At 38.6% G+C, this 27,731-nt stretch overlaps 1 protein-coding gene across 9 annotated transcripts in view; it reads left to right on the top strand.

The window, feature by feature from the left end:
- The window catches only part of AHI1 (Abelson helper integration site 1), a 210,805-nt gene that overhangs the window by 146,481 nt on the left and 36,593 nt on the right, over positions 1 to 27,731 (top strand). For 7 of the 9 annotated variants that reach the window (XR_006299147.1, XM_043593066.1, XM_043593069.1 and 4 more), the window contains 2 exons: positions 17,337 to 17,499; positions 21,124 to 21,221. Coding sequence is in view for 6 of the 9 variants with exons in the window: in XM_043593066.1 (XP_043449001.1) it covers positions 17,337 to 17,499; positions 21,124 to 21,221 (261 nt within the window). In the remaining 3 variants the exon portion in view is untranslated. The remainder of the gene's footprint in view (positions 1 to 17,336; positions 17,500 to 21,123; positions 21,222 to 27,731) is intronic. The other 2 variants (XR_006299149.1, XR_006299148.1) reach the window with 1 other exon arrangement.

Genomic DNA, 27,731 nt, shown 5'->3' with positions numbered 1-27,731 from the left:
TATTAATAAGGTCTTTTACATTGACTGATTTTCATGTTAAACAGACCTGTCATTCCTAGGATAAATTTCATTTGGTCATGTTATATAATACTTTTTACATGTGGATTCTGTTCACTGGTATTTTATTCATGCTTTTACATAAATATTCATAAGAGATCTTAGTCTGTAGTTTTCTTGTCTAGTTTTGGGATCACAGTAATACTGTCTCTATAGAATGAGTTGGAAAGTGTTGATTTCTCTTATTTTTTTGTGGAAGTTTGCAAAAGTTTGATGTTATTTTGTTTTTAAACATTTGGTACAATTCACCAATGATACATACTGTTTGGGGGCTTTTCTTTGTGGGAAGTTTTTTGATTGCTACTTCAGTCTCTTTACCTTTACAGGTCTATTCAGATTTTCTTTTTCTTCTTCAGTCAATGTTGTGTCTTTATAGGAATTTATTCCTTTCATCTAGGCTATTTAATTTGTTAGCATACAGTTGATAATAGCACTCCCTTAGGATCCTTTTTATTTATCTAAGGCTAATACTGCTATCTCCTCTTTCATATTTGATTTTATTATTTTGAATGTTACCTCCAACCCATGGTGAACCTAGTTAAAGTTTTGTTGATTTTCTTGGTCTTTCAAAGAACTAATTTTAGATTTATTAATTTTCTTTTTTCTTTTTTCCATTTGTTATTTCATTTACTTCCATGCTAGTGTTTATATTATTCCCTTCCTTCTGTTTATTCTGCGTTTAGTTTTATTTTTTTAAATATAAGATTAGCTGTTGATTTAATATCTCTCTTCTCAACAAAAGCATTTATAGCTACAAAATTTCCTCAGATCACTGCTTTTGCTGCATTCATAGATTTTTGGCACATTATGTTTACCTTTTCATGTATCTTTTCCTAATTTCTTTGGTGATGTCTTTGTGACCCATTGGTTATTAAGAAGTGTGTTGTTTGATTTCCACACATCTGTGAATTTCCCAAATTGTTCCTGTAACTGATTTCTATTTTCATTTCATTGTGGTTGTAGAACATACTTTCTATTATTTCAGGGTTTTTTTTTTGTAAAGGCTAGGGGCGCCTGGGTGGCTTAGCCGGTTAAGCATCCAACTTCAGCTCAGGTCATGATCTCACTATTTGTGAGTTCAAGCCCTGCATTGGGCTCTGTGCTGACAGCTCAAAGCCTGGAGCCTGCGTTGGGTTCGTATCTCCCTCTCTCTCTGCTCCTCCCCCACTCGTGCTCTGTCTCTCTCTCTCTCAAAAAAATGAAAAAAAAATTAAAAACTTAAAAAAAATAATAAAGGCTTATTTTGGGGTGTAGCATATTGTCTATCCTAGAGAATGTTCTGTGTGCTAATAAGAAAAATAAGTACTCTGCTTTTGTTGGGTGCAGCATTCTATAAATGTCTGTTAGATCTAATTGGTTTGTAGTTTTGATCAAGTCATCTGTTTCTGGGTTGACACTGGGCCTAATTCTATTCACTATTAAAAGTGGGGTATTGAAGTCTCCAGCTTCAGTTGTTGTTGAACTATTTCATCTTTTAGTTCTATCAGTTTTGCCTCATGTACTTAGAGGCTATAGGAGGTGCATACATATTTATACTTATGTCTTTCTGATTCACTTTTTATCATTGAAATATTCTTGTCTCTACTGACAGTTTTTGTTTTAAATTCTATTTTGTCTGATATCAGAGATCTGATATGCAGCTCTCTTTTGTTTGTGTGGTGTATTTTTTTCATACCCTTTTTTTTTTTTGTCTTTAAACCTAAAATATTTCTCTGATAGCATACAGTTGAATCATTTCTTTCCATTCTGATAATCTCTATTTTCTGTTTGGAGCATTTAATTTATTTACCTTTAAAGTAATTATTGATGAGGTAGAATTAAGTCTACGATGTGGTTTTCTTTATGTCTGACATATCTTTTTGTTCCTTTATTTCTTTATTGCTCACTGTTTTGGGTTAAATTAATATTCTTTACTATACAATTTTAATTCCCTTTTTCTTTATATATATATATATATATATATATATATATATATATATTCTGTGAGTTGTTTTCTTAGTGGTTACACTGAGAAGTACAGTTAACGTTTTGACTTAAAACAATGTAGTTTGAATTAAATTAGCTTCATTTAAGTAGTATGTAAAAACTTTACTATAATACAGCTCTTTATCTTTTTGTCTCCTTTGTGCTACTATTATATAGATTCCATTTTTATACACTGTAAACTCATCAACACATTTTTGTAATTATTTCCTTAAGAAGTTGTCTTTTGGGGCGCCTGGGTGGCACAGTCAGTTAAACGTCCGACTTCAGCCAGGTCACGATCTCGCGGTCCGTGAGTTCGAGCCCTGTGTCGGGCTCTGGGCAGATGGCTCAGAGCCTGGAGCCTGTTTCCGATTCTGTGTCTCCCTCTCTCTCTGCCCCTCCCCCGTTCATGCTCTGTCTCTCTCTGTCCCAAAAATAAAAAATAAAAAACGTTGAAAAAAAAAATTTTTTTTAAATAAAAATAAAAAAAATTTAAAAAAAGAAGTGTCTTTTAAATCAAATGGAGAAGTTACAAAAAAAACCAGTCTTTTTATATTTACCTATGTAGTTACTTTTTCTGCTGCTCTTTATTTCTTCATGTAGATTTGCGTTACTGTCAAATGACTTTTTGTTTCAACCTGAAGAACCTCCATTAGTTTTTCTTGAAGAGTGGATCTGCTAGTAATGATCTCTATTATCATTTATTTGGGAATATGTTAATTGCTGCATATTGAATAGTTTTACTGCATATTGAATGATAGGCAGAGTCTTTGAACACAAAATGTTGAAAACATATTCCTACTAACTTTTGATCTCCAAGTTTTCTGATGAGAAGTCTGTTGTTAGTCTTATTGAGAATCCTTTCTACGTGATGTGTTTTTCTGTTGCTACTTTCAAGATTCTTGTGTTTGGTTTCAGCGATTTGATTATGATCTTCCTAGATCTGGAGCTTTTTGAGTTTATCCTGTTGGGGTTTGTTTAGCTTCTTGGATGTACAGATTAATGTTTTTCATCAAAATTGGGGACGTTAGGGCCATTATGTATTCAAATATTTTTTCTCCCTTTTCTCTCCTTCTGTGACTCCTGTTATGCATATGATAGTACAGTTGGTGGTATCCCGTAGATCTCTGAGGCTCTGACATTTTTCTTCTTTTTTCTTTCTGTTCCTCAAACTAGATAATTCCAAAATACTTATCTTAGAAGTTCACGGACTCTTTCCCCTACTAGTTCAAATTTCTTGAGCCCCTCTAGTTAATATTGTGCTTTTCAACTCCAGAATTTTTATTTTATTAATAATTTCTATTTTTCAATGACATTTTATTTTCTTATTTTTTAAATTTTTTAATGTTTATTTATTTATTTTTAAGAGAGAGACAGAGACAGAGTACAAGCATGGGAGGGGAAGAGAGAGAGGGAGACACAGAATCTGAAGCAGTCTCCAGGCTCTGAGCTGTCGGCACAGAGCCCAATGCAGGGCTCGAACTCAGACCAGGAAATCATGACCTGAGCCAAAGTCAGACACTTAACCAACTGAGCTACCCAGATGCCCCCATTGACATTTTCTGTTTGCTGTAATTCTTACACTTTCTTTCTGTCTACATATATATAGATAGATATAGATATAGGTATAGATATGTAATATATTTATTTTATATGTGTATATGTATGTAATGTATATATATGTATATGTATATGTAATATATATGTATGTATATGTGTATATGTATGTTATATATACTATATTTATTTTATATGTGTATATACGTGTGTGTCTTTATTTTATATATGTATATGTATGTCTTTATTATATATATATCTTTATAAACATATGTATATGTATATATACATATCTTTACATACATACATAAACATATATGTATGTATATATACATACATACGTACATATGTACATGTGTACATATACATACATGCATGCATGCATGCATGCATAAACATATATGTATGTGTGTATATATATTAAATCTACTGTCTATTCCTCAGGGATAGTTTCTCTTAACTTCTTTGATTCCTGTGTAGAGTTATACTTTACTGTCTCTTTATATTTATCATAATTTTTGGTTGATAACTGGACATTTGAAATGATATAAATTGGCAGACCTGGAAATTAGATTCTCTATACCCACTCCGCATGATTTGTCATTTTTTGTTATTGTTACTATTTTAGTTGGTGACTTTCCTGAAGTAATTATATAAAGTCTATATTTTTTTGGTTTTTTGATCACTGAAATGTCTGTTTGGTCTGCTTAGTAGTCAACTAATGGTTGGACAGAAATTGCCTTAAATGCCTGGAACCAAGTTCTGCACCCTTTTCCAAGGGGCTCTGTGTGTGTTGGGACTTATTTTCATTGCTTCAATATGCTGTGTATAACTCTTAGTTAGATTTTACTTTCTGTTTGCACAGAGGTCAACCAGAGATGAAAATTAGAGCCTTCTCTGGTCTTTCTTAGGCATACACACAGCCCTGCACATGTGCATGGCCTTCTAGATTTCCAGGAATATGTGGGAGCTTTTCAGAGTATCCTGTAGACATATCATTTCCCAGTGTTGCCTTTTAATTTTTGGCCAGCCCCTTACTTTTCCTAACTCATATCATCATCTGAGTTGCCACTGATGGTTTTTGATAAATATCCTCAGGATACAGCTGTTCACACTTCTGGCTCTGAGTCACATCAAATAAAGATGAGCCCAGAGAATGGAACTTTACAGACTTTTCAGGGGCTTCCATATAGGTCATATAATGACCCTTCTCTGGATATAGGGCTTTGGAGGCACTCTGAACCCATTTTGCCCTATCTGGTGACTGCTAGCCTCATGGTTTTCAGTTACCATTGTTGTGAGTCGGTTTTTGAGGCTGCCATAGAGCTGGTAAGAGAGTGATGGGAACAGGACAGGTTAAAGTTCCTCAAAGTTTGCAGTTTTTGCCAAGATTCAACTGTGTGTGTGTGTGTGTGTGTGTGTGTGTGTGAGAGAGAGAGAGAGAGAGAGAGAGAGAGAGGGAGAGAGAGAGAGAAAGAGAGAGGGAGAATACATGCTTTTTGAATTGTTGCAACCCTTTGGCTAATTTTCATACTTATTAAAAAGTTGGTTTTGACCATTTTTGCCAGTGTGCTTGCCTTTATGGAAGAGCCGTTTTTCATTACTCCCCTGTTCCAAAAGTGCTTCCCCTTTACTCATTTGTTCTAAAGTTAAAATTTTCCACTTCCATCTTAAAAATTCCATTTGCTGATTCATATTTTTCTATTTGAAATGGTAAGTTTCATGTTCCTTAAGTGTGTACATCTCCATACATAACACAGTTAAAATTATATACTAACATAGGGACATTTTCCATTAAGCTTTTTCATCATCTTTCTGTTATTCTTCTCCCCACCAAACCACATGTTCACATGCATGTACATGAGCTTTTTCTGGCATATGTGGATTGACATTAGAATTGGAAATAGGGAAGCGTCGTGTTTAAATAAGATGAGCAGTGAATTATTGATGTGTAGCTATCAGCAACCTAAAAAGCTTTTCTTTACATTTAAACTTATTACCCAAGACCCTTTTGCAAAGTTTTTCCTAATTAACTCTGCCTGTAGCATTTCAGTAATTCCCTCCACCCTTAAATATAAAGTGCAGTGATCAGATGGGCACATATGTTAATATACATAAAAAGCTGTGACCTTGGCCCAGTGATGGTTTCCCACATAACTTCCCAGTTTGGTGTCATCCATTAATTGTGAATAAGAAGCTAATATGAAGAAAATGCTTTGATGATCTTCTTTAGGTGCCTTCTTTAATAGAAATGCCAAGTGTTTAATACCCTCCTTTCAGCATATTCTTAAGGAAAGTCACAGTCAATGAACCAAGCAGCTTCATATTTACTTGGTTCCATGAAGGCCTCTAACTTCAAAATTAAATCTGTAAATTTAGTGACTAAAAGCATAGGCTTAGGAGAAAAGCAGACCTGTATGCACAGACACACACACACACACACACACACACACACACACGCACACGCACACACACACACAGAATATACTTGTATGCTCTTTGTGCTTAGCACATCCCTGGCATATAGTAAACATTAAATAAATGGTAGATACATATATTTCTAGATATAACTACATGAATACACACATACCTATAGCATCACAAATTATTAAATACCAGTAGATGTATATTGATGCTGAGAAAAGACTCAAACAGATTCATACACTTGTTTTAGAATTAGTAAATGTAAAATCTTGGTTGATTAAAACTAAAACATCTAAATGAGATGTGTTTATATAAAATATCTCATAAAACAGATTATTGTAAATTTATTAACTTCTTCTAAACTTTAAAAATAAAGATTTTTTAGTGTACAGTATATGAAACTATATTTTTCTTAATTTTATGCTAAGCATTTTCAGGTCAAGAACTGTAGGCTGCATTTCTCTGTATTTCCTATACTGTGTCTATGGCCTTCTATATAGCACACACTTGAGATACTTATTACATGAATGAGATCTTAATTAATTCATCTTTTTAGAAATTGTTTATAATCTGTTAATAAATTTAACACATGTTTTTAGGAGTGCTTTTTTTTTTATAACGTTTATTTATTTTTGAGACAGAGAGACAGAGCATGAACAGGGGAGGGGCAGAGAGAGAGGGAGACACAGAATCTGAAACAGGCTCCAGGCTCTGAGCTGTCAGCACAGAGCCCGACGCGGGGCTCGAACTTACGGAGTGTGAGATCAAGGAGTGCTTTTAAGTAGATCTCAAAAGTTTCTGTAATAGATTGTCTTGAAATATTAAGGACTACAACTGTTTGCACTTAGAATTGGTGCTCAGGAAATCCTGAAGATGCCATTAAGCACCAAAAAGAGATTTAAATTTCATTCTCAAAAGACTTGTCTTCAGACCTTATGTTATTTTTAAGTAACAGGTGTTTTATGACTATTATGCATACTTAAGCACAGAGGCATAAACCTGTACCTCACTCTAAAAGAAAACAATGGAAATTATTGGACATTGGAGTCCCTACTAAGTGCCTTTTCAAGTTTAGAGAGGGTTTTTCCAAAGTAGTTTTACAGCAATACAGGTCTGTCTGTTTGAAGACCCTTTTATAACTTATTTATCTATTTATGTTTATTTTTAAGTTCTTTAACATTTATGTAGTTATGTACTTTTGAAATTTTTTTACTACCTCTCACAACCCTATGGCTATGGAAAGACCTGGCTAGGTAAGTATCATCTACAGGTAGGTAAAACCAGGTAATAAATACAATACAGTTAAAAAGAATATTCATTTATCATAAGGGATATATTTCTATATATAATCTCTATGAATTTCTGCTTTAAACTATAGAGTTTAAAATTTATAACTGCTAAAACTGTGTTTATAAATTGTGAGTAATATGTTATTTGCAAATACTTGAATTTATTCTTGTTTAAATATATTGTTTGCATCTAGCTCTTAATAATTTTTTATTTACTCATAGCTTATGGTTTATTATAAGAATTTAAAGAAACTTATTATACTTTCAGGAGTAATTCATAACTTAGGGAACCTGGGTGGCTCAGTTAAGCATCCAGCTCTTGATTTCAGCTCAGGTCATGATCTCACAGTTTGTGGGTTCCAGCCCCACATCAGGCTCTGTGCTGACAGCATGGAGCCTGCTTCAGATTCTCTCTCTCCCTCTCTCTCTCTGCCCGCCCCCCCCCCCCGCTCATGCACATGTGCGCACTCTCTCTCTCTCTCAAAAGAAATTAAAAAAAAAAGAAATTCATAAATAATTATTTTAGAATTTAATATGAGCACACACCCTGGTACTGTGTATTAGCAACTTAAAAATAGATAAACAGAAGAGTAACTTGTACAAGTATTAAAAGTAGCCCTTTTTCTGAAAAGGCTTACCAGACCAAAAACAATAAAATATCCAGTAAAACAGAAGCTCTCTGGGGCGCCTGGGTGGCTCAGTCGGTTAAGCATCAGACTTTAGCTCAGGTCATGATCTCTTGGTTTGTGGGTTCAAGCCCCGCATCAGGTCCTGTGCTGACAGCTCAGAACCTGGAGCCTGTTTCAGATTCTGTGTCTCCACCTCTCTCTGCCTCTGGTCCACTTGCACTCTCTGTCTCAAAAATAAACAAACATTTAAAAAAAATAAAAAACAAAACAAAAACAGAAGCTCTCTTAGAGCAGGGATTGTTGTCTGTATTGTTCACTGCTATCTCCCCAGCCTGTCAGAATAGCTCAGGCACAGTAGGTACCTCATAATTGTTGCTCAATGAACAGATTCTGTTTTTCAGTTCTGCTTGTTTTCCTGTTTTAAAGATCTCACTAATCCTTAAGAGGCTGTAGGGAAACTGAAGGAATGTTTGCCCTGACTCCTGGTTGCAGTTTGATCATGTGCTTATTGATAAAATGACGGAGTAGATGTTAAATTACTCAGATCTAGAGCTAGTCAGCATTTCAGTGAGACAAGAGGAAAACTAAGCAAGATAAGTAAAACTAATAGGAAAGGAAGAACAGGTTTACTTTTTCTTTTTTTAAAGTTTTGCCAGTAACACTTTGTTACAAGATTTGGCTTTATATTTTATGCTTCTTACCCATTCAGTTGCATACCTTATATGTGCAAAAAAGAAGTGTGCATGTTTTATAAAGTAGATCATTGAAATAAAATACTAAGTAAACTTTTAAGTATGTTAGAGTCACCTGGAAGGCTTGTTAAAACACAGATTGTTGGGCCCATCCCCAGAATAAATGATTTTAGTTGCTCTGGAATGGGGTCTAAGAATTTGCATTTTTAACAAATTTCCAGGTAATGTTGCTGCTGCTGGTCTGGAGAGCACACCATAAAAACCCTAACTTAAATCAATGATTCATAATTCTCTTTTTGCTATCCCTTCCAAGAAAGAAAAATTACACTGCCATTTTTCTTCACTAACAACAACAACAAAATCTGTACTCCAGTCTATAAAATAGCCTGCATCATCCTCTTGATTTTTTTAGGAGATAACCAATAAAAGGTTACATCTGAGCTCCTTCTCAAATGAAGCACTAATGATTCAGTGCAACAAAATGTGTGAATTACGATTTCTAACAGGAAAAGTTTTAAGTGATACCAATCATCAAATAAAATGAGTGGCTTTATATGTGAAGTCCAAAGGTCAAGTCATTCCTATTTGTCAAAGAAGTAGTAATTTCTAAATGGTAATTCAGAAGAAATGCTGTATTGTTGTTGTTCTTTATTCAGTACCAGGAGGCTTTTCCGGTGTGGTGTTGTAGCAGTTAAACAAGCTTTTCCAATTTATGGATGATCACAAATAATATAGCTACACTATTATCCAACAAATTACTATTTTGAATTTACCTTGAAATTTGTGAATGTTATTTTTTTGGAATAGTTTCTTGAGTACATGTTATGATAGAATTTTGAAAGCTCAAGGGCATACCACATAGCATCTGGTCCAGACCTGTTCATTTACAGCCATCCAGTCTGAGTGTTTTATGGTACATTTCAGCCTTGGAAGCCCAAACAGGACTGGCAACTAAACATGTTAATTCCTAGTTTGGTATTCTTTCCATTACCCTACTTACTTTACCAGAAGATATTTGGAATTTAGTATTTTCAAATATTTGTTTGATAAAGTGTTTAAGGTTCACATATACTAACATTATATAGCAGGATAGGAACAGATAGTTTGTCTGGCACAGAGACAATAAACTTCGTGCAATTATTTACTTTTTTTAATCTCTGTTTTCTTAATTTATTATTATCCAGATAAGATCAGTTAAAAATAATAGGACCTTGGTTTCTTTTTTTATAAACATCTGTGGGGTATCTTACATAGTACTTACGGAAATAATCATAAGAGACCATATATCTTCCTACCACATGATGCTTGAAATGGGCTGTATGCTTTTTATTCCTCTCATGAAATAAAATACAGTCCCAGTGTCACTTAGTAAAGTAGTCATTGAAATATTCAGTAATGTATTTCTGTGCGATTTAGAATGTTTTGTTAAATTTGGTTTTCTACTAGCATTTTTTAATCTGCTCTTTTTTTCTATTTTAGTAATAAAGACCAAATATATTCTGTAATTGACATCAGTGAGGAATGAGACTTTCTTAAATCTTATTTTACTTGTTAAATGGTTGCTGGGGGCAGTGGGTGGGCATAGCCATGGCAGGAAAGGGGGGCCCACCCAGAGGCTGATGCTCAAGGGCATGGCAGTTGGCAAGACATACCTACTCATGAGCTGTGCCACCGACGCCTTCCTGGAGGAGTGGTGCCCACCATCTTCAGTGCAGTCAGCTACGGGGCGGAGGGCAAGCACCCCATCCTGAGACTCTGTGATACAGCAGAACAGGAAGATAGTCATCAGACAGGAACACTATGGTCATCTGAGGCCTGTATCTTATGCAGTGCATGATGTCTTCCTTACATGCTTCTCTGTGACCTTATTTCGAAATGTGAAAGAGGAATGGGCATCAGAACTTAGAGAACACGCACTAAATGTGCCTCGTTTAGTAGGAACTCAGACTGATCTTCAAGGTGAGCCCCAAAACTTTAGCAAAACTGAATATGAAAGAAAATCTTGTTTATATATAGAACAAGGACAGAAACTAGCAAGAGACAGGGGCCACCATGTGGAAAGTTCAACTTTAACCCAGAGGGATTGAAGACAGTGTTTGATGAGGCTGTTGTAGCCATTATAATTCCAGAGAAAAACACTGTGCGGAAAAAAAAAAAAAAAAAAAGGATCAGGATATATAAACTGCTCTTTGATTACTTGAGAAGTTTCTTCATTGGCCAAGGAAACAGTTTCTTTCTCTCAGAAAGCATTTGAAATACTACAGCTGTACCCAGACTTCTTATAACTTCTTGTAAAAAAAAAAAAAAAAAAAAAAAAAAAAAGCAGTTTACAGCTTGAGAGAAGAGGGTGGGGGAACCCTGTTGCCAGTTCTACAAAATTAAGAATGTTTCCTCAATGTCCAAGAAGCAGAAAACAGCATTTGAAACATAATCTATTATAAGTATTTCAGCTGGAAGGTACAGTCTCTCAGGGGTTTGCTAGTTTAAAAAGCTACAGACCCATCATGTTGTAACTACATAAAACCCAGTACATTTACACGTAAATGGAACTGCCTGGCTGAGACATACTCATTTCTGCACAGTCCTTATGGAGTCTGCAGAAAGAAGTATCTTCTCCCTTTGCTCCAGTTAATTGTTCTTGCATGTAAGTTGCTGTACCAGTATACCCAGAGTGATAAATTCAAGGCCAGCCACGTAGCCAGAGCTCACTTTAAGCATCTCCTGTATACATGAGGACAAAATATGTAAAATCAAAAAAGTACAATGTTTTATCATTTGAAACACAAGTGTAACCTGAATATATCTATATTAAAGCTTAATGCACTTTCTTAAAGAATGCCAAGGGGCGCCTGGGTGGCGCAGTCGGTTAAGCGTCCGACTTCAGCCAGGTCACGATCTCGCGGTCCGGGAGTTCGAGCCCCGCGTCGGGCTCTGGGCTGATGGCTCGGAGCCTGGAGCCTGTTTCCCATTCTGTGTCTCCCTCTCTCTCTGCCCCTCCCCCGTTCATGCTCTGTCTCTCTCTGTCCCAAAAATAAATAAACGTTGAAAAAAAAATTTAAAAAAAAAAAAAAAAAAAAGAATGCCAAATGTGTAATAAAGTCGTAAGTGCATTTACCTTGAGCACTAAAACTGTACACATTTTAGTTGATGTGCCTTAAATTGTAACAAGGCTTCTGGCAAAAAAAAAAATAATAAACCTGAGATGTTCCTTTTCGTTTCACTTTATGTTAATTGGTCATAATCCTGCCAATAACCATAAGGAGGACTTTTAATACGTGTTTGGCTGAGGGGCGCCTGGGTGGCTCATTTGGTTAAGCATCTGACTTTGGTTCAGGCCATGATCTCATGGTTTGTAAGTTCAAGCCCTGCATTGGACTCTGCACTGACAGTACGGAGCCTGTTTGGGATTCTCTTTCTCTCCTTCTCTCTACCTTTCCCCAACTCGCTCTCACTCTCTCTCTCAAAATAAATGAACTTTTTAAAATAAGTCTTTGGCTGAGTACTGATGTGTCTGTGCTTGGGGTAAAACTCCATACGTAAGGAAAGGATCGTCAGAAATTAGCTACACAACAGAATGGGAACAATTCACATTCCTGACAGCCATAATGGCAAAACCTTCTAAAGTGTGGGGCATCGAGGAAAATTAGCAGGAAGTAGTGGGGGTTATTGAGCCCTAGACCAAAATCCTCATGAATCTGTTCTAACAAACCTGAAAAGGGTCAAAACTAATCTCAATGACTACACACCAGTAAAAGATCCAATTCTCTTTAAGGGAATACAAGAAAATCCAGCATTCACCAAAGTAAAATTCACATGTATTAGTTCCCTAGGGCTGTAGTAACAAATTACCACAAACACAGTGTGGCTTAAAACAACAAAAGTTTATTCTTTTACTGTTTCTAGAGGCCAGGAGTCTGAAATCAAGTTAAGCAAGGAGAAAGCGGAGGGAATGTGGTAGGATTCAGGTCCACCTTGTCTGCAGCCTGGCACAAAGAAGTTCCTGATGATTGTAGACCCAGCTGAAGTGGTCCTAAAGGAGAAAGTACTCACCTTTATGAGTTTATTCAACATAACTTTGCTTGTTGAATGACTTGGGACCATTATTAATATTAATTTTTAGATTATATTATAATTGAAGTTGCAAGAAACATCTGCTGCTCAGCAATACTGGTTAATGTTCCCTCCGTACACTGGTTTCAAGAGCCACTGAGAACTCTTCAGAGACAACTACAATGAAAATTTCTCAGAAGGTAATACGAAGAGGAATTCACCTCAATGTCTTACAACAGCCTGGCAGACCCTGCTTACCAAGAAATAGTCTCTGACGAGCACTGCTTTGAAGACTAAAAAAGGAATGTCAGGAAAAAAATAAATAAAAGCTTACCCTGGCACTCCTATCATGACTGCACCCAAGTAGTTTGGCCAGTTTGAAAAGAAGGAACTCTGTTTCAAGTATGTGAATTACAGACAAAATGTGATCGAGTGAATTTTGTTTCAAAAAAAAAAAAAATCTCATTTCCCAGACCTGCCATTACCAACATGGGCACATGAATGAATTTTTTAAACTTCTTTTGCAGAAATATTTCATAACTGCTCTGTCAGCTCAAAGATACTGCTGAGGGTGTTGTGTCGTTCCTACATGCTCAAGCACTGTGTGCTAAGCAGTGGTGCGTTATAGAAGACACTCGTCACAAGAATGGTCGAGACAATTCCTATGACAAGACCTACCAAAATAAAGAGGAAAGTAGACACGGTGTTAAGTTAAAAGAAACCTCCTGATGGGATTGCGTCTCTCAACTTTTTTATGGAGCTTTACGCTACCCTAAAATAGCGAGATAATAACAAAATGTAATTGGAGATGGGGGAGACAATTGACGCAGAATCCACTGCAAATTTTAAAAAGCAGAGAAGTTTTTTGTGTATACGAAGATGCTCAGAAGAGAGTAAGTGATCCTCAGATGAGAAGATGACATACTGGATAAAAATACACACTGTAGTGTAAGCAGACTGTATAGATTAGATAGCAGAATATAAGCCGTGTGGCTTTAGTCCCGTACCTTCAGTACGATGAAGGAATGGCCGTAACTCCACTGCCAGGATGTGGACTGTTGGCATGTGCAGCACACGGATTCCTCACTGTATAGCGGTTTTTCGCTTCAATGTCAGTAATGGTATGATGGTGACATGCTCCAAAGACGGTTTCTTTGCTTTGAGGGATGTAGCCTCCCTAATGATGTTGGTGATGGAGTTTGGTGACAAGGCCATCGTTTCTACACCAGGAGATGAAATAATAGTGTTGAACACCGTACTGTAAGCTGGTAAGGCTCTAAAATGGGTAGAATTAAGGTGTTGTCCATTTGCGGTGCCGTGGCAGGTAGTAGTGAGTGATTCATCTGACACCATCAGGTTGTAGAACGGGGTCAATCTGCCAGGACTGCTGTAACAAAGTACCAATAAACTAAGGGCTTAAAAATTTTTTGCTCACAGTTCTAGAAATTGGAAGTCCAGAATCAAGTAGCCAGCTGGGTTGGTTTCTCCTGAGACCTCCCTCCTTGACTTGCAGACAGCTGCTTTCTCACTGTGTCCGCATATGTCCTTTTTCTCTGTGCATGCATGTTTCTACTGTTTCTTCCTCTTTTTTATAAGGACAGCAGTCCTGTTGGATTAGGGCCCCAGCCATATGACTTTATTTAACTTTAATTACCTCCATAAGGCCCTATCTCCAAATACAGTCACATGGTAGTTAGGGCTCCAACCTATGAATTTGGGGGGCATACAGTTCAGTCCATAACAGGGTCAAAGAGGGTGGAACATACCTTACAAAGACTGGAGGGCTGGGTAACACTAGTGTTCTATAGGGGCACCTGAGTGGCTCAGCCGGTTGGGCATCAGACTCTTAATTTAGGCTCAGGTCATGATTTCACAGTCATGGGATCAAGCCCCCCATTGGACTCTGCACTGACAGCCAGAACCTGCTTGGAATTCACCCTTTCTCACCCTCTCCCTCTCTGTCTCTGTCTCTCTCTCTCAAGATAAATAAACATTAAAAAAAATAGTGTGCAATATTTGTGTAAGGAGGATAATCAGTGGATACTTTAACAGGCAAGTTGAAATGTAGGATCTTAGAGGTCTTTTGGACCCCTGTACCTCTGAAGAGACTCTTATCAAATACCATAGTGGAGAATTCAGGAAAGGTTTTCTGGCTCTAGGTTGATGGATTCCAGATTGTCAGTAATCCACCCAAGGACCCATGCCTGATACGGGACTTTATAAATGATTCTCTTGCCTGAGCCAAATCGCTCCTGCCCTTCTTCCGAGCAGCCAGCTCTGGCTCCTGATAAATAAGCACACACCAACCTCATCTTTCCATAAGATTCACCCACGTTGTGCTGTGTCGGTGCACCAGTGCCAGGGTGAGGAGCCCACTGTTTTCTGCGGCTGGAAATCAGGTGTTGTGAAAGAGCAGGCCTGCAGGTGACCCAGGTCTTGATTCTCTCTGCAGAGCCAGCCACTTACATGGTGCCGCCCAGAACTGTGTCTGCTCTTTCCTGAGGTTTGGGGAACTCTGTCCCTCGTCCCTTCTCTCTGCTGCTTCCTCGTGTGTTTGATTCCAGACAAAGACGTCCTATAAATGTATTTAGTTTTGGACAAAAAAAAAAGGTAACTCCTTATAGTTTACTTTAGACAAGCTACTAAAGTTCTTGGTACATAAAATCCCTCAGTTATAAAATTGAAATGAGAATTCATACCATCACAGGATTGTCTAAGAACGTACATAAGCAGCTAGAATTGTACCTAGACCGTGGCAGGCATTCAGAACATTTTTATTAGCTTTCTGCTTCTGTGACAGTGCCAACTAGAAGAATAAAGGAGAAAAGGTTTGGAGAAGACAGAAGGAAGGAAGAGTTAAAAGTTCCACTTTTACAGGACGCCTGGGTGGCTCAGTCGGTTAAGTGTCTGGCCTCGGCTCAGGTCGTGATCTCATGGTCTGTGAGTTCGAGCCCTGTGTGGGGCTCTGTGCTGACAGCTCGGAGCCTGGAGCTTTCTTTGGATTCTGTGTCTCCCTCTCTGTCTGCCCCTCCCCTGCTCTCTTTCTCTCTCTCTCTCTCTCAAAAATAAATAAACATTAAAAAAATTTTTTTAAGTTCCACTTTTACATAAATAGTTTGGCATCAGTACACTAAAAGTTATAAAAGATTTGTAAACTTGAAACCACATCCTGTATAGCATATTGTTTATTACAGACTGTGCTAAGCAGTACAATAGGAATGGCGTTTGTACCATTTGAATTAAATTATTTTTACTGCCCTTATACCATATAGTGACCGCAGGTAAGTCCACATTTATCCATTAAAATATCCTGGTTAATGTGTTAATAAATACTGTAAACTAAAAGGCACCACAAAGAGATTTGTAAACTGTTACAGAATCTCCTGCTTAAAACCCTTCTCTCTTCCCATGGCCTCTATTATGAGCATGAGCTCCTACAACGTGCATGATCTAGCCCCTACTTGTCCCTGTACCCTCTTCCTCCCACCTGGCTAGTTAGGCTCTTGCTGCTAATTCAGGCTCCCACCAAATTGAATATTTTGGGTTTCTCTTCCCTGGACACTCACAAGCAATACAGTCTGCCCAAGACATGCTTTCTGTCTCTTCACCTGGTTAATTCCTGATTATCCTTTATTCTCCTGGAGAGCCAAAATGAGGTAGCCCTTCTAGAAAGGGTCCTATTTATTGTATATTTAGCCCCTAGCCTAGTAGCAGGCGCATTAGGATTTCAGTAAACACTTGTTAAGTGAATGAATCAGTACGTAACCTAAATGCACAAAGGATTGTAATGATAATTTTCCATTACATATATAGTTGTATAACCTGTTAATTTTCAGACGCCATTTAAGTAGGAAAAGAAGTAGTTTCTTCTTTAGTATACATATTATGTTCTGTGTTATACAATGCATGACATATAAAATGGATTGAGGTCTGCCTCATCCTTATAACTGCTCTGAGGGATTTGTTAAATTTCTGTGCAAGCCATTCATTTTTATTGGGTTTTTTAAAAATAAAAAGATCGAATACAGTGACTACCATACAGTATAGGAAAGAGTATTCTTGTAGAAAGACTTTTCTTCTTAAATTTGTATCTGGTGAAAATAACTTTATTAAGAGTATTTTTAATCAAAAGACTTAGTTTGATATAAAATACCAAAAAAGCCTGTGTTCATGGGAAAATATAATTTTAAAAGAGACATTAACAGTGATCAAGTGATCACAATGAAGTTATGTAATCGGGCCGTTTCATTACGTTTTGCTGTTTGTAAAATTGTTGATGTTCTGAGGGATTTTTTTTCAGTTACATCTGCTTAGCACAGAGCATGGGATCCAAAGGGAGTATAAGACAATTCTAAGAGAGTGAATGGTGTGTGAGCCTTCTTTTTATTTGCTTCACAAGTAATTCACTTAAAAAAAATTAACATCTGCTATTTTGAAGCTAATCTTAGTGTATTGAATGCTCTTAACCATTTCTCAATCCCGCAGTCTTTTATCTTGCTTCTCCTGCTGTGTTCCCACCACCCCTGATCCCATTAGCAAACCTTGAGACAGCCTCAGACTTACCAAAGTACTGCTTTGGTTTCAGCTGCTCTTCTGCAAGAGGAAGTGAATGTTGGGGGTTTTCTCTGTGGTACAGTTGTGATAAAGCTGTGGTGGTCTTATCTCTCTCGTAGGTAGTGGCTCTTTATGACTACACAGCAAATCGATCAGATGAACTAAGCATCCATCGCGGAGACATTATCCGAGTGTTTTTCAAAGATAATGAGGACTGGTGGTATGGCAGCAGAGGAAAGGGACAGGAGGGTTATTTCCCAGCTAATCATGTGGCTAGTGAAAGTAAGTTTTATGCTCCCTTCCTGGCTTACTAATATGGTATAACTGATAGTCCAAGATTTTATCATCTGCTACCCTTTACTCTCTCTGTAACTTTTGCATATGTTTACCAATGGGTATTGCTTTTCATTCTCATGATGCAAAAAATAAAAATAAAAAGGCGGCACTGATGCACTAGAAAGCTACTACATTCCGAGATTGGAACATTTCCTTCATGGACTTAGCCCAGGGGACCTGCCTCTCTAGCTACCAACATTCTTCAGCCCTACGTGCCGGCCACCTGCTTCATACACTCATGTCGGCTCATCTCTTGCCGCAGTGACTTCTCAGTTGACAGGCCCTGTGAGAACCAGTCTCTTTTTTACTCTGTATACCTCAGTCCTGGCTGGTACCTGCTAGAACGGAACCACATCAGGTTGTTTCATTCTCGGGTGAATTAAATCCCCATTTGTGAGAGGCAAAGGAAATGAGCTGGAGAAGAAGTTCTAAATAGGAGTTTGTGAGAGCTGTAGATGTCCTAGCAGGCATTGGAGAGGTACAAACAGAACTAATACAGAGAGCCTGAAGATAAAACAGTTTAAAGACTGAAGAAAGGAGAGAAGTGGAGCAGTGCTTCTTGAGAAGAATGCTTCTTATCAGCAGTTCACTGGATGGTTTGGTGCAAAAGCACAATACTCAGGGGTCAGGAAAACTGACTTTTAATCCTTGCTTGACAGCTAATATCAATATGCCTCAGTTTCCTCCTATAAAATGAGGAAGTTCAGCTCCGTCACCTGTAAGCTTCCTTCCAGAAACACTAAAATTGTATAGTTCTGGTTTAAAATGTAGTACAGGCAGCCTTGAGAGCACACTTTTTTGAATCATTATTGTTAAGTCCTTTGTTTCTGCAAAAAAGAAAATATTATAAGTAACAGTTTGACTTTCAGGCTAGTCTGCAAAACCCCATTTAACCCAAACTGGCTGAACAAAATACTATTGATTCCTAATGTAAGTTCTGAATTTTGAGAGCAAAAGAGACGAAGGAAAAGAGGAAGAATTGTTTCTTCCATGAGAACTGGGTGCTAGGCTAGGCGCAGATGAATTTACTTCTCTTTCACCCCCTCTCATTACCATGTCTGCACCCTGGTACTTCCCAGGGCCCCCTTCCCCAGTCTCCAGAGCTCCTGGTCTCTGCAGCTCTTTCCCTCAGCTAATCTGCTGCTTTCAGCAAAGTCCTCCCCTCAAAAGTGCGAAGTGTCTCAAAAATTACCCACTTCTCTCCCTCATAACAAATTCTTAATTTCCTCCATGCCACTGTTGTAATTCTTCTCTGAGCAATAAATGATTGATAGCTCTTAAAACTGCTTTTAATATTCAAAAGAGGATGCACAGTGGAGAAAAATTAAGAGTGCGGAAAGAAGAAATTTGGGGACAGGTTAATTCCCAGTCACTTTCATAAGCTCAGTACTTGTAACTTGCAGATCGGTTCAGATGTCCCAGTTCTTCCTTCCCTTTCCCAGTGATGGCTTTCCCTCTAGATCAACAGCCCCAGTTTGGCAGGAGTAACTCCCATTTTCAAGTCAAGAGAGCTGCCGGCCCAATGACAGTCACTCTGCAGTATGTCTGTAATTTTAACGAGGTATTATAATCCACTGTTTCTTCTAGACAAAGTGGAAACATTCAAACTATTTTTTTTTACTTGAAAGTATAAAAAGATGATGTATTTATTTCCAGGCAGGATGGTATTAGATGTTTTACCTTTAGAGTAGTTATTTTGTTTAGAACAGTTAGTTTGTAGAAATAACCTCTTAGGCTTATGAATCTTGAGAGGCTATAGGTATGTGATCTACAGTGGGTTAAAAATCCATGAAAATTGGTTTCTGTTCCATAATAACCAAAGTGAGACTTCTGAAGCATACTGCAGTGGTGGTTGATGGCTGCATGCAGAAATTAATTCCATGTTCCAAGGAGTGACCATCCTTCGACTGCCATAATTCCTTATTGTATCCCAGGGTAATTGGTATTTGCTTTTGGCCTCAGTCACTGCTTCTTGAAAAAGCCTTTTATCCGGAACACACAAAAAATTCTCAGAAAACCCGAGAATATAATGATTGAATTCTCACTTCATCAGGGGTTATCTTCTTTTCCCCTTTATCCTACTTTATACCTGAATTTAACAAAAACGCACCTGCTCAGTTTTAACACTAGAGAATAAAGACCATCAGCGGCATATCCCACTCTAAAAATAGTAGGAGAAATTGTCCTTTATCTTCATCTGAAGCCCAGTATGCAAAGCAAATGCTCTAAGGGAGTGTATATATGTGAACAGACTCTGTACCAACCGTTCAGTTGAAAGCCATGTCCTCTAGGAGAACACAATAGAAGTACCCCATTATTATAAAGAACTTACTCCTTTTGTATCTTAAGCCACTGGGAAGAAAAACATGAACAGCTTCACTTAATGACATCTAACATCCTTTCCAATGAGAGATAAAGAAGCCTAATAATAAAATCAACCCATACACAAAGCCAATTAATATATCTTACAATTTAAGGATTTCAATCAGGTATATTTTACCAATGTCTCTCAATTCAGAGTTGCCCAGGATTTTCATTTAACTGAAACACGTTTTCTGTTTAGTCCTTTTAAAATTCCCACATTGATCCTGAGAAACTTAACAGAAGACCATGGGGGAGGGGAAGGAAAAAAAGTTAGAGAGGGAGGGAGCTAAACCATAAGAGACTCTTAAAAACTGAGAACAAACTGAGGGTTGATGGGGGATGGGAGGGAGGGGAGGGTGGGTGATGGGTATTGAAGAGGGCACCTGTTGGGATGAGCACTGGGTATTGTATAGAAAACAATTTGACAATAAATTTCATAATAAATAAATAAATAAATAAATAAAATAATAAATAATAAAATTCCCACATAAGCTTTTCAGAGTCAACACTGTATGTAAATAGATTATATAAATTATAATCTTAGACTATCAGAACCTTAGACTCAGACTGTGAACAGATTCAATATTGTTATAGCCATGCGCATTTATTTCATACCATCTTCCCAAATTATTCTTTCTCCTTACCTCTGCCTGCAAAATCCTACCTATTCTTCAGAGTCTGACATACCTACCACTTCTTGCGTTGAGCATTTGCCATCCACATCAGAACTTGTCTTTATTGTCTCTCTTTTGAATAATGATATATTCTGTTTTATGTTACAATTGTGAACACGTCTGTCCCTGACCAGATTGTAGGCTCCTTGAGAGCAAAGGCTGTCTTTTGATCCTCTTCCAACTCCTCTACCAGTACCTAGCGGGTAACCTTGCCTGTAGCAGGTTCCTGGTAAATGTGAGTTGAGAGAAAATGAGATAAGCATCTGCATGACCACATAAGAAGTGAAAATGACACCTTCTATGTTTTTCAAATCCTGCTGATCAAAACTTTCCAATCATAAATTATGTTCTTTTGATAACTACTGTGTGCGACTATAAATTGACTATAATATGAAGTGCCAGGTAGCTTATTGTTACACCAAGGAAGTGACTATCAATACCTTTAGTTTCATATCTGCCCCCCCCACTGTTTCCCCCACCCCTGGCGTCAGTGCTCCTCAATTTGTGACGTGAATTCCTCGTTCAATTCCAGCACTGTATCAAGAGCTGCCTCCAGAGATAAAGGAGCGATCCCCTCCTTTAACCACAAAGGAGAAGACCAAACTGGAAAAACCTTCAGCTCTTCAAAAGGTAAATGTTTTCAAGAATATGGATTGCATGTGAACTGTAATTTTTGCTCTCTGGATAAAATACAACTTTATTTTTCATGCTTATATACTTCATTGCATTCATTATGGTTTCTTTTAATATTGGCACCTACATTATTGAAATATATAAGGCAAATATTATCATCATTATTATCATAATATTAGTAGCCATAATAGCCATTTTCCAGATAAGGAAACTGAGGAGGCTCAGAGGGATGAAAATAGACCCCAGGTCACAGCCCAGGTGGTGGGGCAAGGACCCCAAGTGGAACCTGTGATTTTAAGTGTGATGCTGTTTCTGTGTTGATGCTGTGCTGACCCTGTCACCCACCCGCCTGAGGGTACACAGTTAGGCTAGAGGTCTTAGAGCCCACAGAATAAACATGTCCTATTTTCCTGGAGCATTCATTTGACTTGCTAGGAATTCAGAATGTTTTAAGCTAAAAAGAAAATGGATAGGAGCGCCTGGGTGGCTCAGTCGGTTGAGCGACCGACTTCGGCTCAGGTCATGATCTCACGGTTTGTGAGTTCGAGCCCCGCGTCAGGCTCTGTGCTGACAGCTCAGAGCCTGGAACCCGCTTCGGATTCTGTGTCTCCCCCTCTCTCTGTCCCTCCCCTGCTCATGCTCTGACTCTGTCTCAGAAATAAATAAATATTAAAAAAAATTTAAAAATTTAAAAAAAAGAAAAAGAAAAGAAAAGAAAATGGATATATTAGAGAAATGTCATGTTTTTTAGTCTGTGCCATCTGATCCCCCGGGGATATCAGTCTGTTCTTTTGATGTTAGTAGTACTTCGATAGAAAAGTTTAACAAGCAGTGTACCGTCATATATATTACTTATTAAACCTAAAACTTTACTTCTTGACTCCTTAAACTGACATATATATTTTTTGTACAAATACCATGTCATGATAGGGTTGTTTTTTTTTTCCTGATAGAGTTTTTTGACAGTTGAACCTGTCCATGTGTCATTTAGTCATTCAGCCTGTGTTTATTGAGTGCTTATTTCCATGCTGGGCGTTCTATTCGTCCTCACGGAAACAGGATTGAGGAGGCAAAGCATATGCCCGTCAGGAGCCTGCAGGCTGGTGGGTGAGACACCAGCGGACTAGGGCAATTCCAGCGGACAATGGTGGGAACTATCATGAAGCTATGTGCACAGTGCCTTGGGAACACACAGGAAGAAACCCTCTGAATGTGCCCCGGGAGTCCAGGAAGAGTTCTCAGACAGGATCATTGTTGAGCTGAGGCTTGTACAATGAAAAAGTATATGCTAGCTAGATGATCTTAGAAAAAACATCTAGCAGAGGGAACAACTTGAGAAAACTGTGGTATGGTATGGTTATGTTTGAGGAACATGGGGTCTAATGGGGAGAAGGAGAGGAGAAATGCAAGAGCCAGGCCACGGAGAGCTTATTGTGCTCTGCTAAGATGCTTACGTTGTAAATGCATCAGACAGAGGGGATCCCCTTAGAGGAGGTAATCCAGGGAGTGACATGGACAGATTTGTCTGTTAAAAATACATTCTAGTGGCAACACAGTGGTTGGATCAGAGGTACCTAAGACCTGGGTCAGGGAAATTCATTAGGAAACCACTGAAATAAAATATAAAAGCCTGAACTAGTGGGGAAACAAGGGAGGATGTAAGGTATCATTGATAGGGTTTTTTGATTGATTGAATATGATTAGGGAAGTTGGAAATCTAGGATTGTGCTAAGGCCCTGGCTTATTATACAACTGATTGGAGGGTAGTACCACGGAAATAATAAAAGAATGAGGAATAGTTGGGGGCATAGAGACTGACAGTGGTAACGAGGAGCCTGTGATGAGTTCAGTTTTAGAGATCTTGATTTGTTAGTGGTGTCTGCAGTGCTCCCAGGTGGAAATAGTCCCTAGGAAGTCAGACATGCAGGATTGGAATTTGAGAGAAGGTAGGGCTTCAAATCACGTGGGGAGGAGTTAGTGTATGCATTGTATTCTATCAGAAGAGTTGAAGCTTGTAATGAAGGAGAAAGCCCGGGGGATTGGGGGGGGGGGGGGGGGGATGTTGTAGAGTTTTGAGAGAAAAGCCAGGGACAGAATCCCAAGTGAACACTGGTATTTAAGGGAGAATCTGAGAAAGAGGAGACATTAAGAAAGAATAATCGAATGGAAGGAAGGAACCAGAAAAAAAGAAGTGCCCTGGAAACCAGGAGAGAAGAAAGGTTCAAGGAGGTCAGCAATGTCAGAAACAGCCAGTCAGTTCAGCAGTGGAAGCATTTGGTAATCAGGAAGCCCTGGCAGAAGTGTCAGTGATTGACAACTAGTATGACTGGGATTGAAGAGTAGAATGGGGCCTCAGCAAGGGAACTCGTAGAGGTCATTCCCAGAGCTTCACCCGAAAGGAAAAAAAAAATTCCCACTGTGTCTGGAGGGTGACACACTTCCACGAGTGACTGTGTAAATACTGGAGTGACGTGTCAAACTAAGGAGACAAAAGCAATGGGCAGGTTTAGGTTGCAAATAGATAAAGAAAGCACACATAGATCTTGGAGGAAGCAGGAGGTTTTTTTCAGAAAGACAGGTTGATAGATTAGCCTTGGCTTAGAGCAATGGTTCTCAACCTAGGGTGATTTGGCCTCCCGGGAGGCATTTGGCAGGCGTTTGGTCTGGAAATATTTTTACAAATACATGCATAGAGGGGGATACTGTTGTCATAGATACTGCTAAACATCTAGAATGTACAGGACAACTCCCCCACCACCAAAGGATCATCTGGCCAAAAATGTCAGCAAGGCTGAACTTAGAGCAGTGCCCCTCTGAGACAGGTAAATGTCAGTGAAGATACAAATAAATTGGTAGGGTGGAACTCTAAAAATTAAGGTTGGCATTATGTTCTCCACCACAGAAAAGAGTTCCACTTCAAAAGTGAGGGCCAAAGGAGTTAGGAAGAATAGTGACCCTTAGAATGCCTGTAAAGAGAGCAGGCACGAGAGCTCATCTGAGACATCTAGAGAGGTTCCTGAGTGGTGCTGAGAGCTGTTTGTGTCCTCTGAAAATGTAGGTGGCCTAATTCTGTGTAGTTGGATTTTTTCCTTCAGTTGTGTTCAGCATGCGGGCCATAGCAGTGGAGAAGGCATACTTGGTTCGATACGTAACCAGGGCAGTTGTGATAAAGCACGAGAGGATAAGAGACTTGATAGTGTTGTTAAGAGAGTCACCAGAGTGACAGACACACCATGGGGGATCTGCCAGATTGAAAGGATGTGGAATCAGGAGAAGACTGGCCCACTTAGAAAGCAGGGTTCTCTGCAAGGTTGCAGTAAGCCATGCCTGCCCACGTGGAAGCAGAGTGTCAGACCCTAAAGGAGGTGACAAGCTGGGGATGCCTGGCTGGCTCATTTGGTGGAGGATGCCACTCTTGACTTGGGTTTATGAGTTTGAGCCCCACATTGGGTATAGAGATTACTTAAAAATAAAGTCTTTAAGGGGCACCTGGATGGCTTAGTCAGTTAAGCGTCCAACTTTGGCTCAGGTCATGATCTCGCAGTCCGCGAGTTCGAGCCCCACGTCAGGCTCTGTGCTGACAGCCTGGAGTCTGCTTTGGATACGGTGTCTCCCTCTCTCTCTCTGCTCCTCTGCAGCGTGTTCGCGCTCTCTGTCTCTCTCTTTCTCTCCTCTCTCTCTCAAAAATAAACATTAAAAATATGTAATAATAAAATAAAATAAAATCTTTAAAAAAAAAAGTTGGCACTATGCCCTGTAAGCCCACAGACTCTTTTGCTTACTTAATATTTCAGATGTCAGGCAACTGAGGTTATAATAAATTCACAGAGCACATATAAGAGCTGAAGTGAATAGAAGGACACATTGTAAAAATTGAGTTGGTCAAGGAACTGGACCCAGAGTGGTGAATAGGTTGTTCTCTTGGACTTTAAAATTCTATAATGGTTACAAGAGTTGGGATAAGGGGACACTGGTGACCCAAGAGCTGATGTCCTTGATTCTTACATTAGAACAGATGTCTCACTCTTGGCTTCACATTGAAATCACCTAAGAAATTAAAAAATATATATATATCGATACCTGTCCCCACACCCAGAATGTGATTTAATTGCTCTGGAGTGGGATCTCAGCATGGGTAGATTTCAGAAGCTTTCCAGATTATTTCGATGTGCAGCCAACATTGAGAACCATTGTGTTAGAGTAACCACAAGGTCTGAAGCAACAACTACGAAGACAAATAGGGAGTGGTGTAGTCAGGTGTCATGGCATCCAAGGAAGAGTGTTTTAAAGGTATAAGCCTTTGGGGCGCACGGCTGCCTCAGTTGGTAAAGCATGGGACTCTTACCCTGTGAGTTTGAGCCCCAAATTGAGTGTAGAGATTACTTAAAAAAAAAAGTATTGGGGCGCCTGGGTGGCTCAGTCGGTTGAGCGACCGACTTTGGCTCGGGTCACAATCTCATGGTTTGTGAGTTCAAGCCCCGTGTCGGGCTCTTTGCTGACAGCTCGGAGCCTGGAGCCTGCTTCCGATTCTGTGTCTCCCTCTCTCTCTGACCCTTCCCCATTCATGCTCTGTCTCAAAAACAAATAAAAGTTAAAAAAATTTTTTAAAAAAAGTATGAATAGCCTAAAATTAACAACAGAGAGTTAAGAGGGGGCATGTGTTAACTCCAGGCCCCTGGGATTCATGGTTGGGTTATATAAGAATGAACAGCCTGTGCTACAAAGAACTGAAAAAAAAAAATGTTTCTAGGTAAAGTACCAGTTTCAAGTACAGCAAGGACATATGACAGTGGTCACCTGTGACAGTATGGGGACAATGGGATACAGTTCAAAGGGTTGGTAAGGTATTTGAGCAAATGCTACATGTGTAATATTATCCATTGTTTGTAAATGAGCACCAGGGTTAAGAATTTAGGAAGATACTAATGTACATTTACAACCTAAAGACATTTAATGCAAAAAAGCATTTATAACATCAGCACAGGGAGTCATTGTAATAGCTCACAATATTCGTAGTCTGTCAAGAACTGTTAGAGATGCTATGAAAGGCATAACCTTTACTTCTAGTGACTTCCTGGTATCCCTGACTCCACATCATGCTGACCTTTGAAATTGGGGTTACTCAACCCCCACGTCTGTGTGCAGTAGCCTTGAACTAATTCTGCTCTTACTGGCTGCCTGGGATGTTGGTATTGCCCTTACCTCTTCCTGATGCACCTGTGTTCCTATGGATACAGACCTCTTAACCTGCTTCTCAGAGTCCCCAGTTCTCACCTCTGCCCCTACTTCTCCACTTAGAATAACTTACTTCATCAAAAAATATTGTGTGCTTTTTCCTTTCACAGACTGATGTCCATGATTCATGTATACCTTTATATTTATAATTCAGCAGAGTAATTCTTCAGATACCCGTCTTGACCCTTGAGGTCTGCCTCAGGCTAATCCCACTACTGCCCAAATGCTAGTTCTAACAGACCTCAAGGACCTCGCAGACATGCAAAGTAAAACATTTAAAAACATAAAAATAGGTAAAGCAAGGACTTCCAGAGGATAAGACTCCATGCGGGCAAGAGAGTAGAAGAGTCTTCATGTTGAGAGGGAACTCAAATGGCCTTTAACGTTTAAGATGCATAGATTTCTTTGGTTGAAGAACATAATTTTATCTGCTCAGACTGGATTCTTGTGTTAGAATAGAGGCCTACATGTTTTTCTCCTAGGAATATAACAGGTGTATAGGTAGATAGTGTTTTACTTTCCCTCTCTGAGAAAGTATCAGGAATGATATACGCTTATGTAAAAAGAAGAAACAGTAATGTTGTCCCAGGTAATCAAAATGCTTTGGGTACACTTTGAGTCATGATGCAGACAGCCAGCCCTTGAGAAATGTGTAACCAGCCTTCCTTAGCACCTGGCATAGTTGCCTTTCTTCAGTTGAGTCCTTTATCAGAATATATATGGTTTGATTTTATCAAGATCCTGCCACAAATTCTATCAGATGTTTAATTTCATGTACAAGTTTTATATTTATTGTCATATAGAAGATATGTTTAAAAAGAAGAACATGAAAAGTAGTTCTGATAAGTGCTTAGAATTGTGGAGGGGAGGGTCCTAAGTTCATAGAATTACAGAATTGATGACATGGAAGGAACCTTAGAGATCATCCACGGTGATTCTAGTCAATTCCTTCATTTTACAGATAAGGAAATCAAGATCCAGAAAGGTTGTAAGAGTTTTGTTCAGAATGACTCCTAATTAGGAGCTCGGACTTCATGTTCTCAGGCTAGTGCCCCTTTGTCCCCACCACCTAGTCAACAGCACAGACAGCTGTTACCTGCACAGCTAGCCACGTTTCGTGTCACATTGGTTTTTACATTCCTGTTTTATTTTTGCTTCATGGGGCCCATCTCTATGTGGAAGTTTTTAGAATTGTATTCTCTGTACTTTTTAAGGAAAAAAGGAAACCACCTCAGTAGTTTTCTTTCTTCTTGAACTTATCTCTATTCAAAC

Source organism: Prionailurus bengalensis, chromosome B2 (assembly GCF_016509475.1).
Source record: "Prionailurus bengalensis isolate Pbe53 chromosome B2, Fcat_Pben_1.1_paternal_pri, whole genome shotgun sequence".
In the NCBI taxonomy this organism is placed as follows: Eukaryota; Metazoa; Chordata; class Mammalia; order Carnivora; family Felidae; genus Prionailurus; species Prionailurus bengalensis.
The sequence above is the reverse complement of the archived record's forward strand: the minus strand, read 5'-3'. Positions and strand labels throughout refer to the sequence as shown.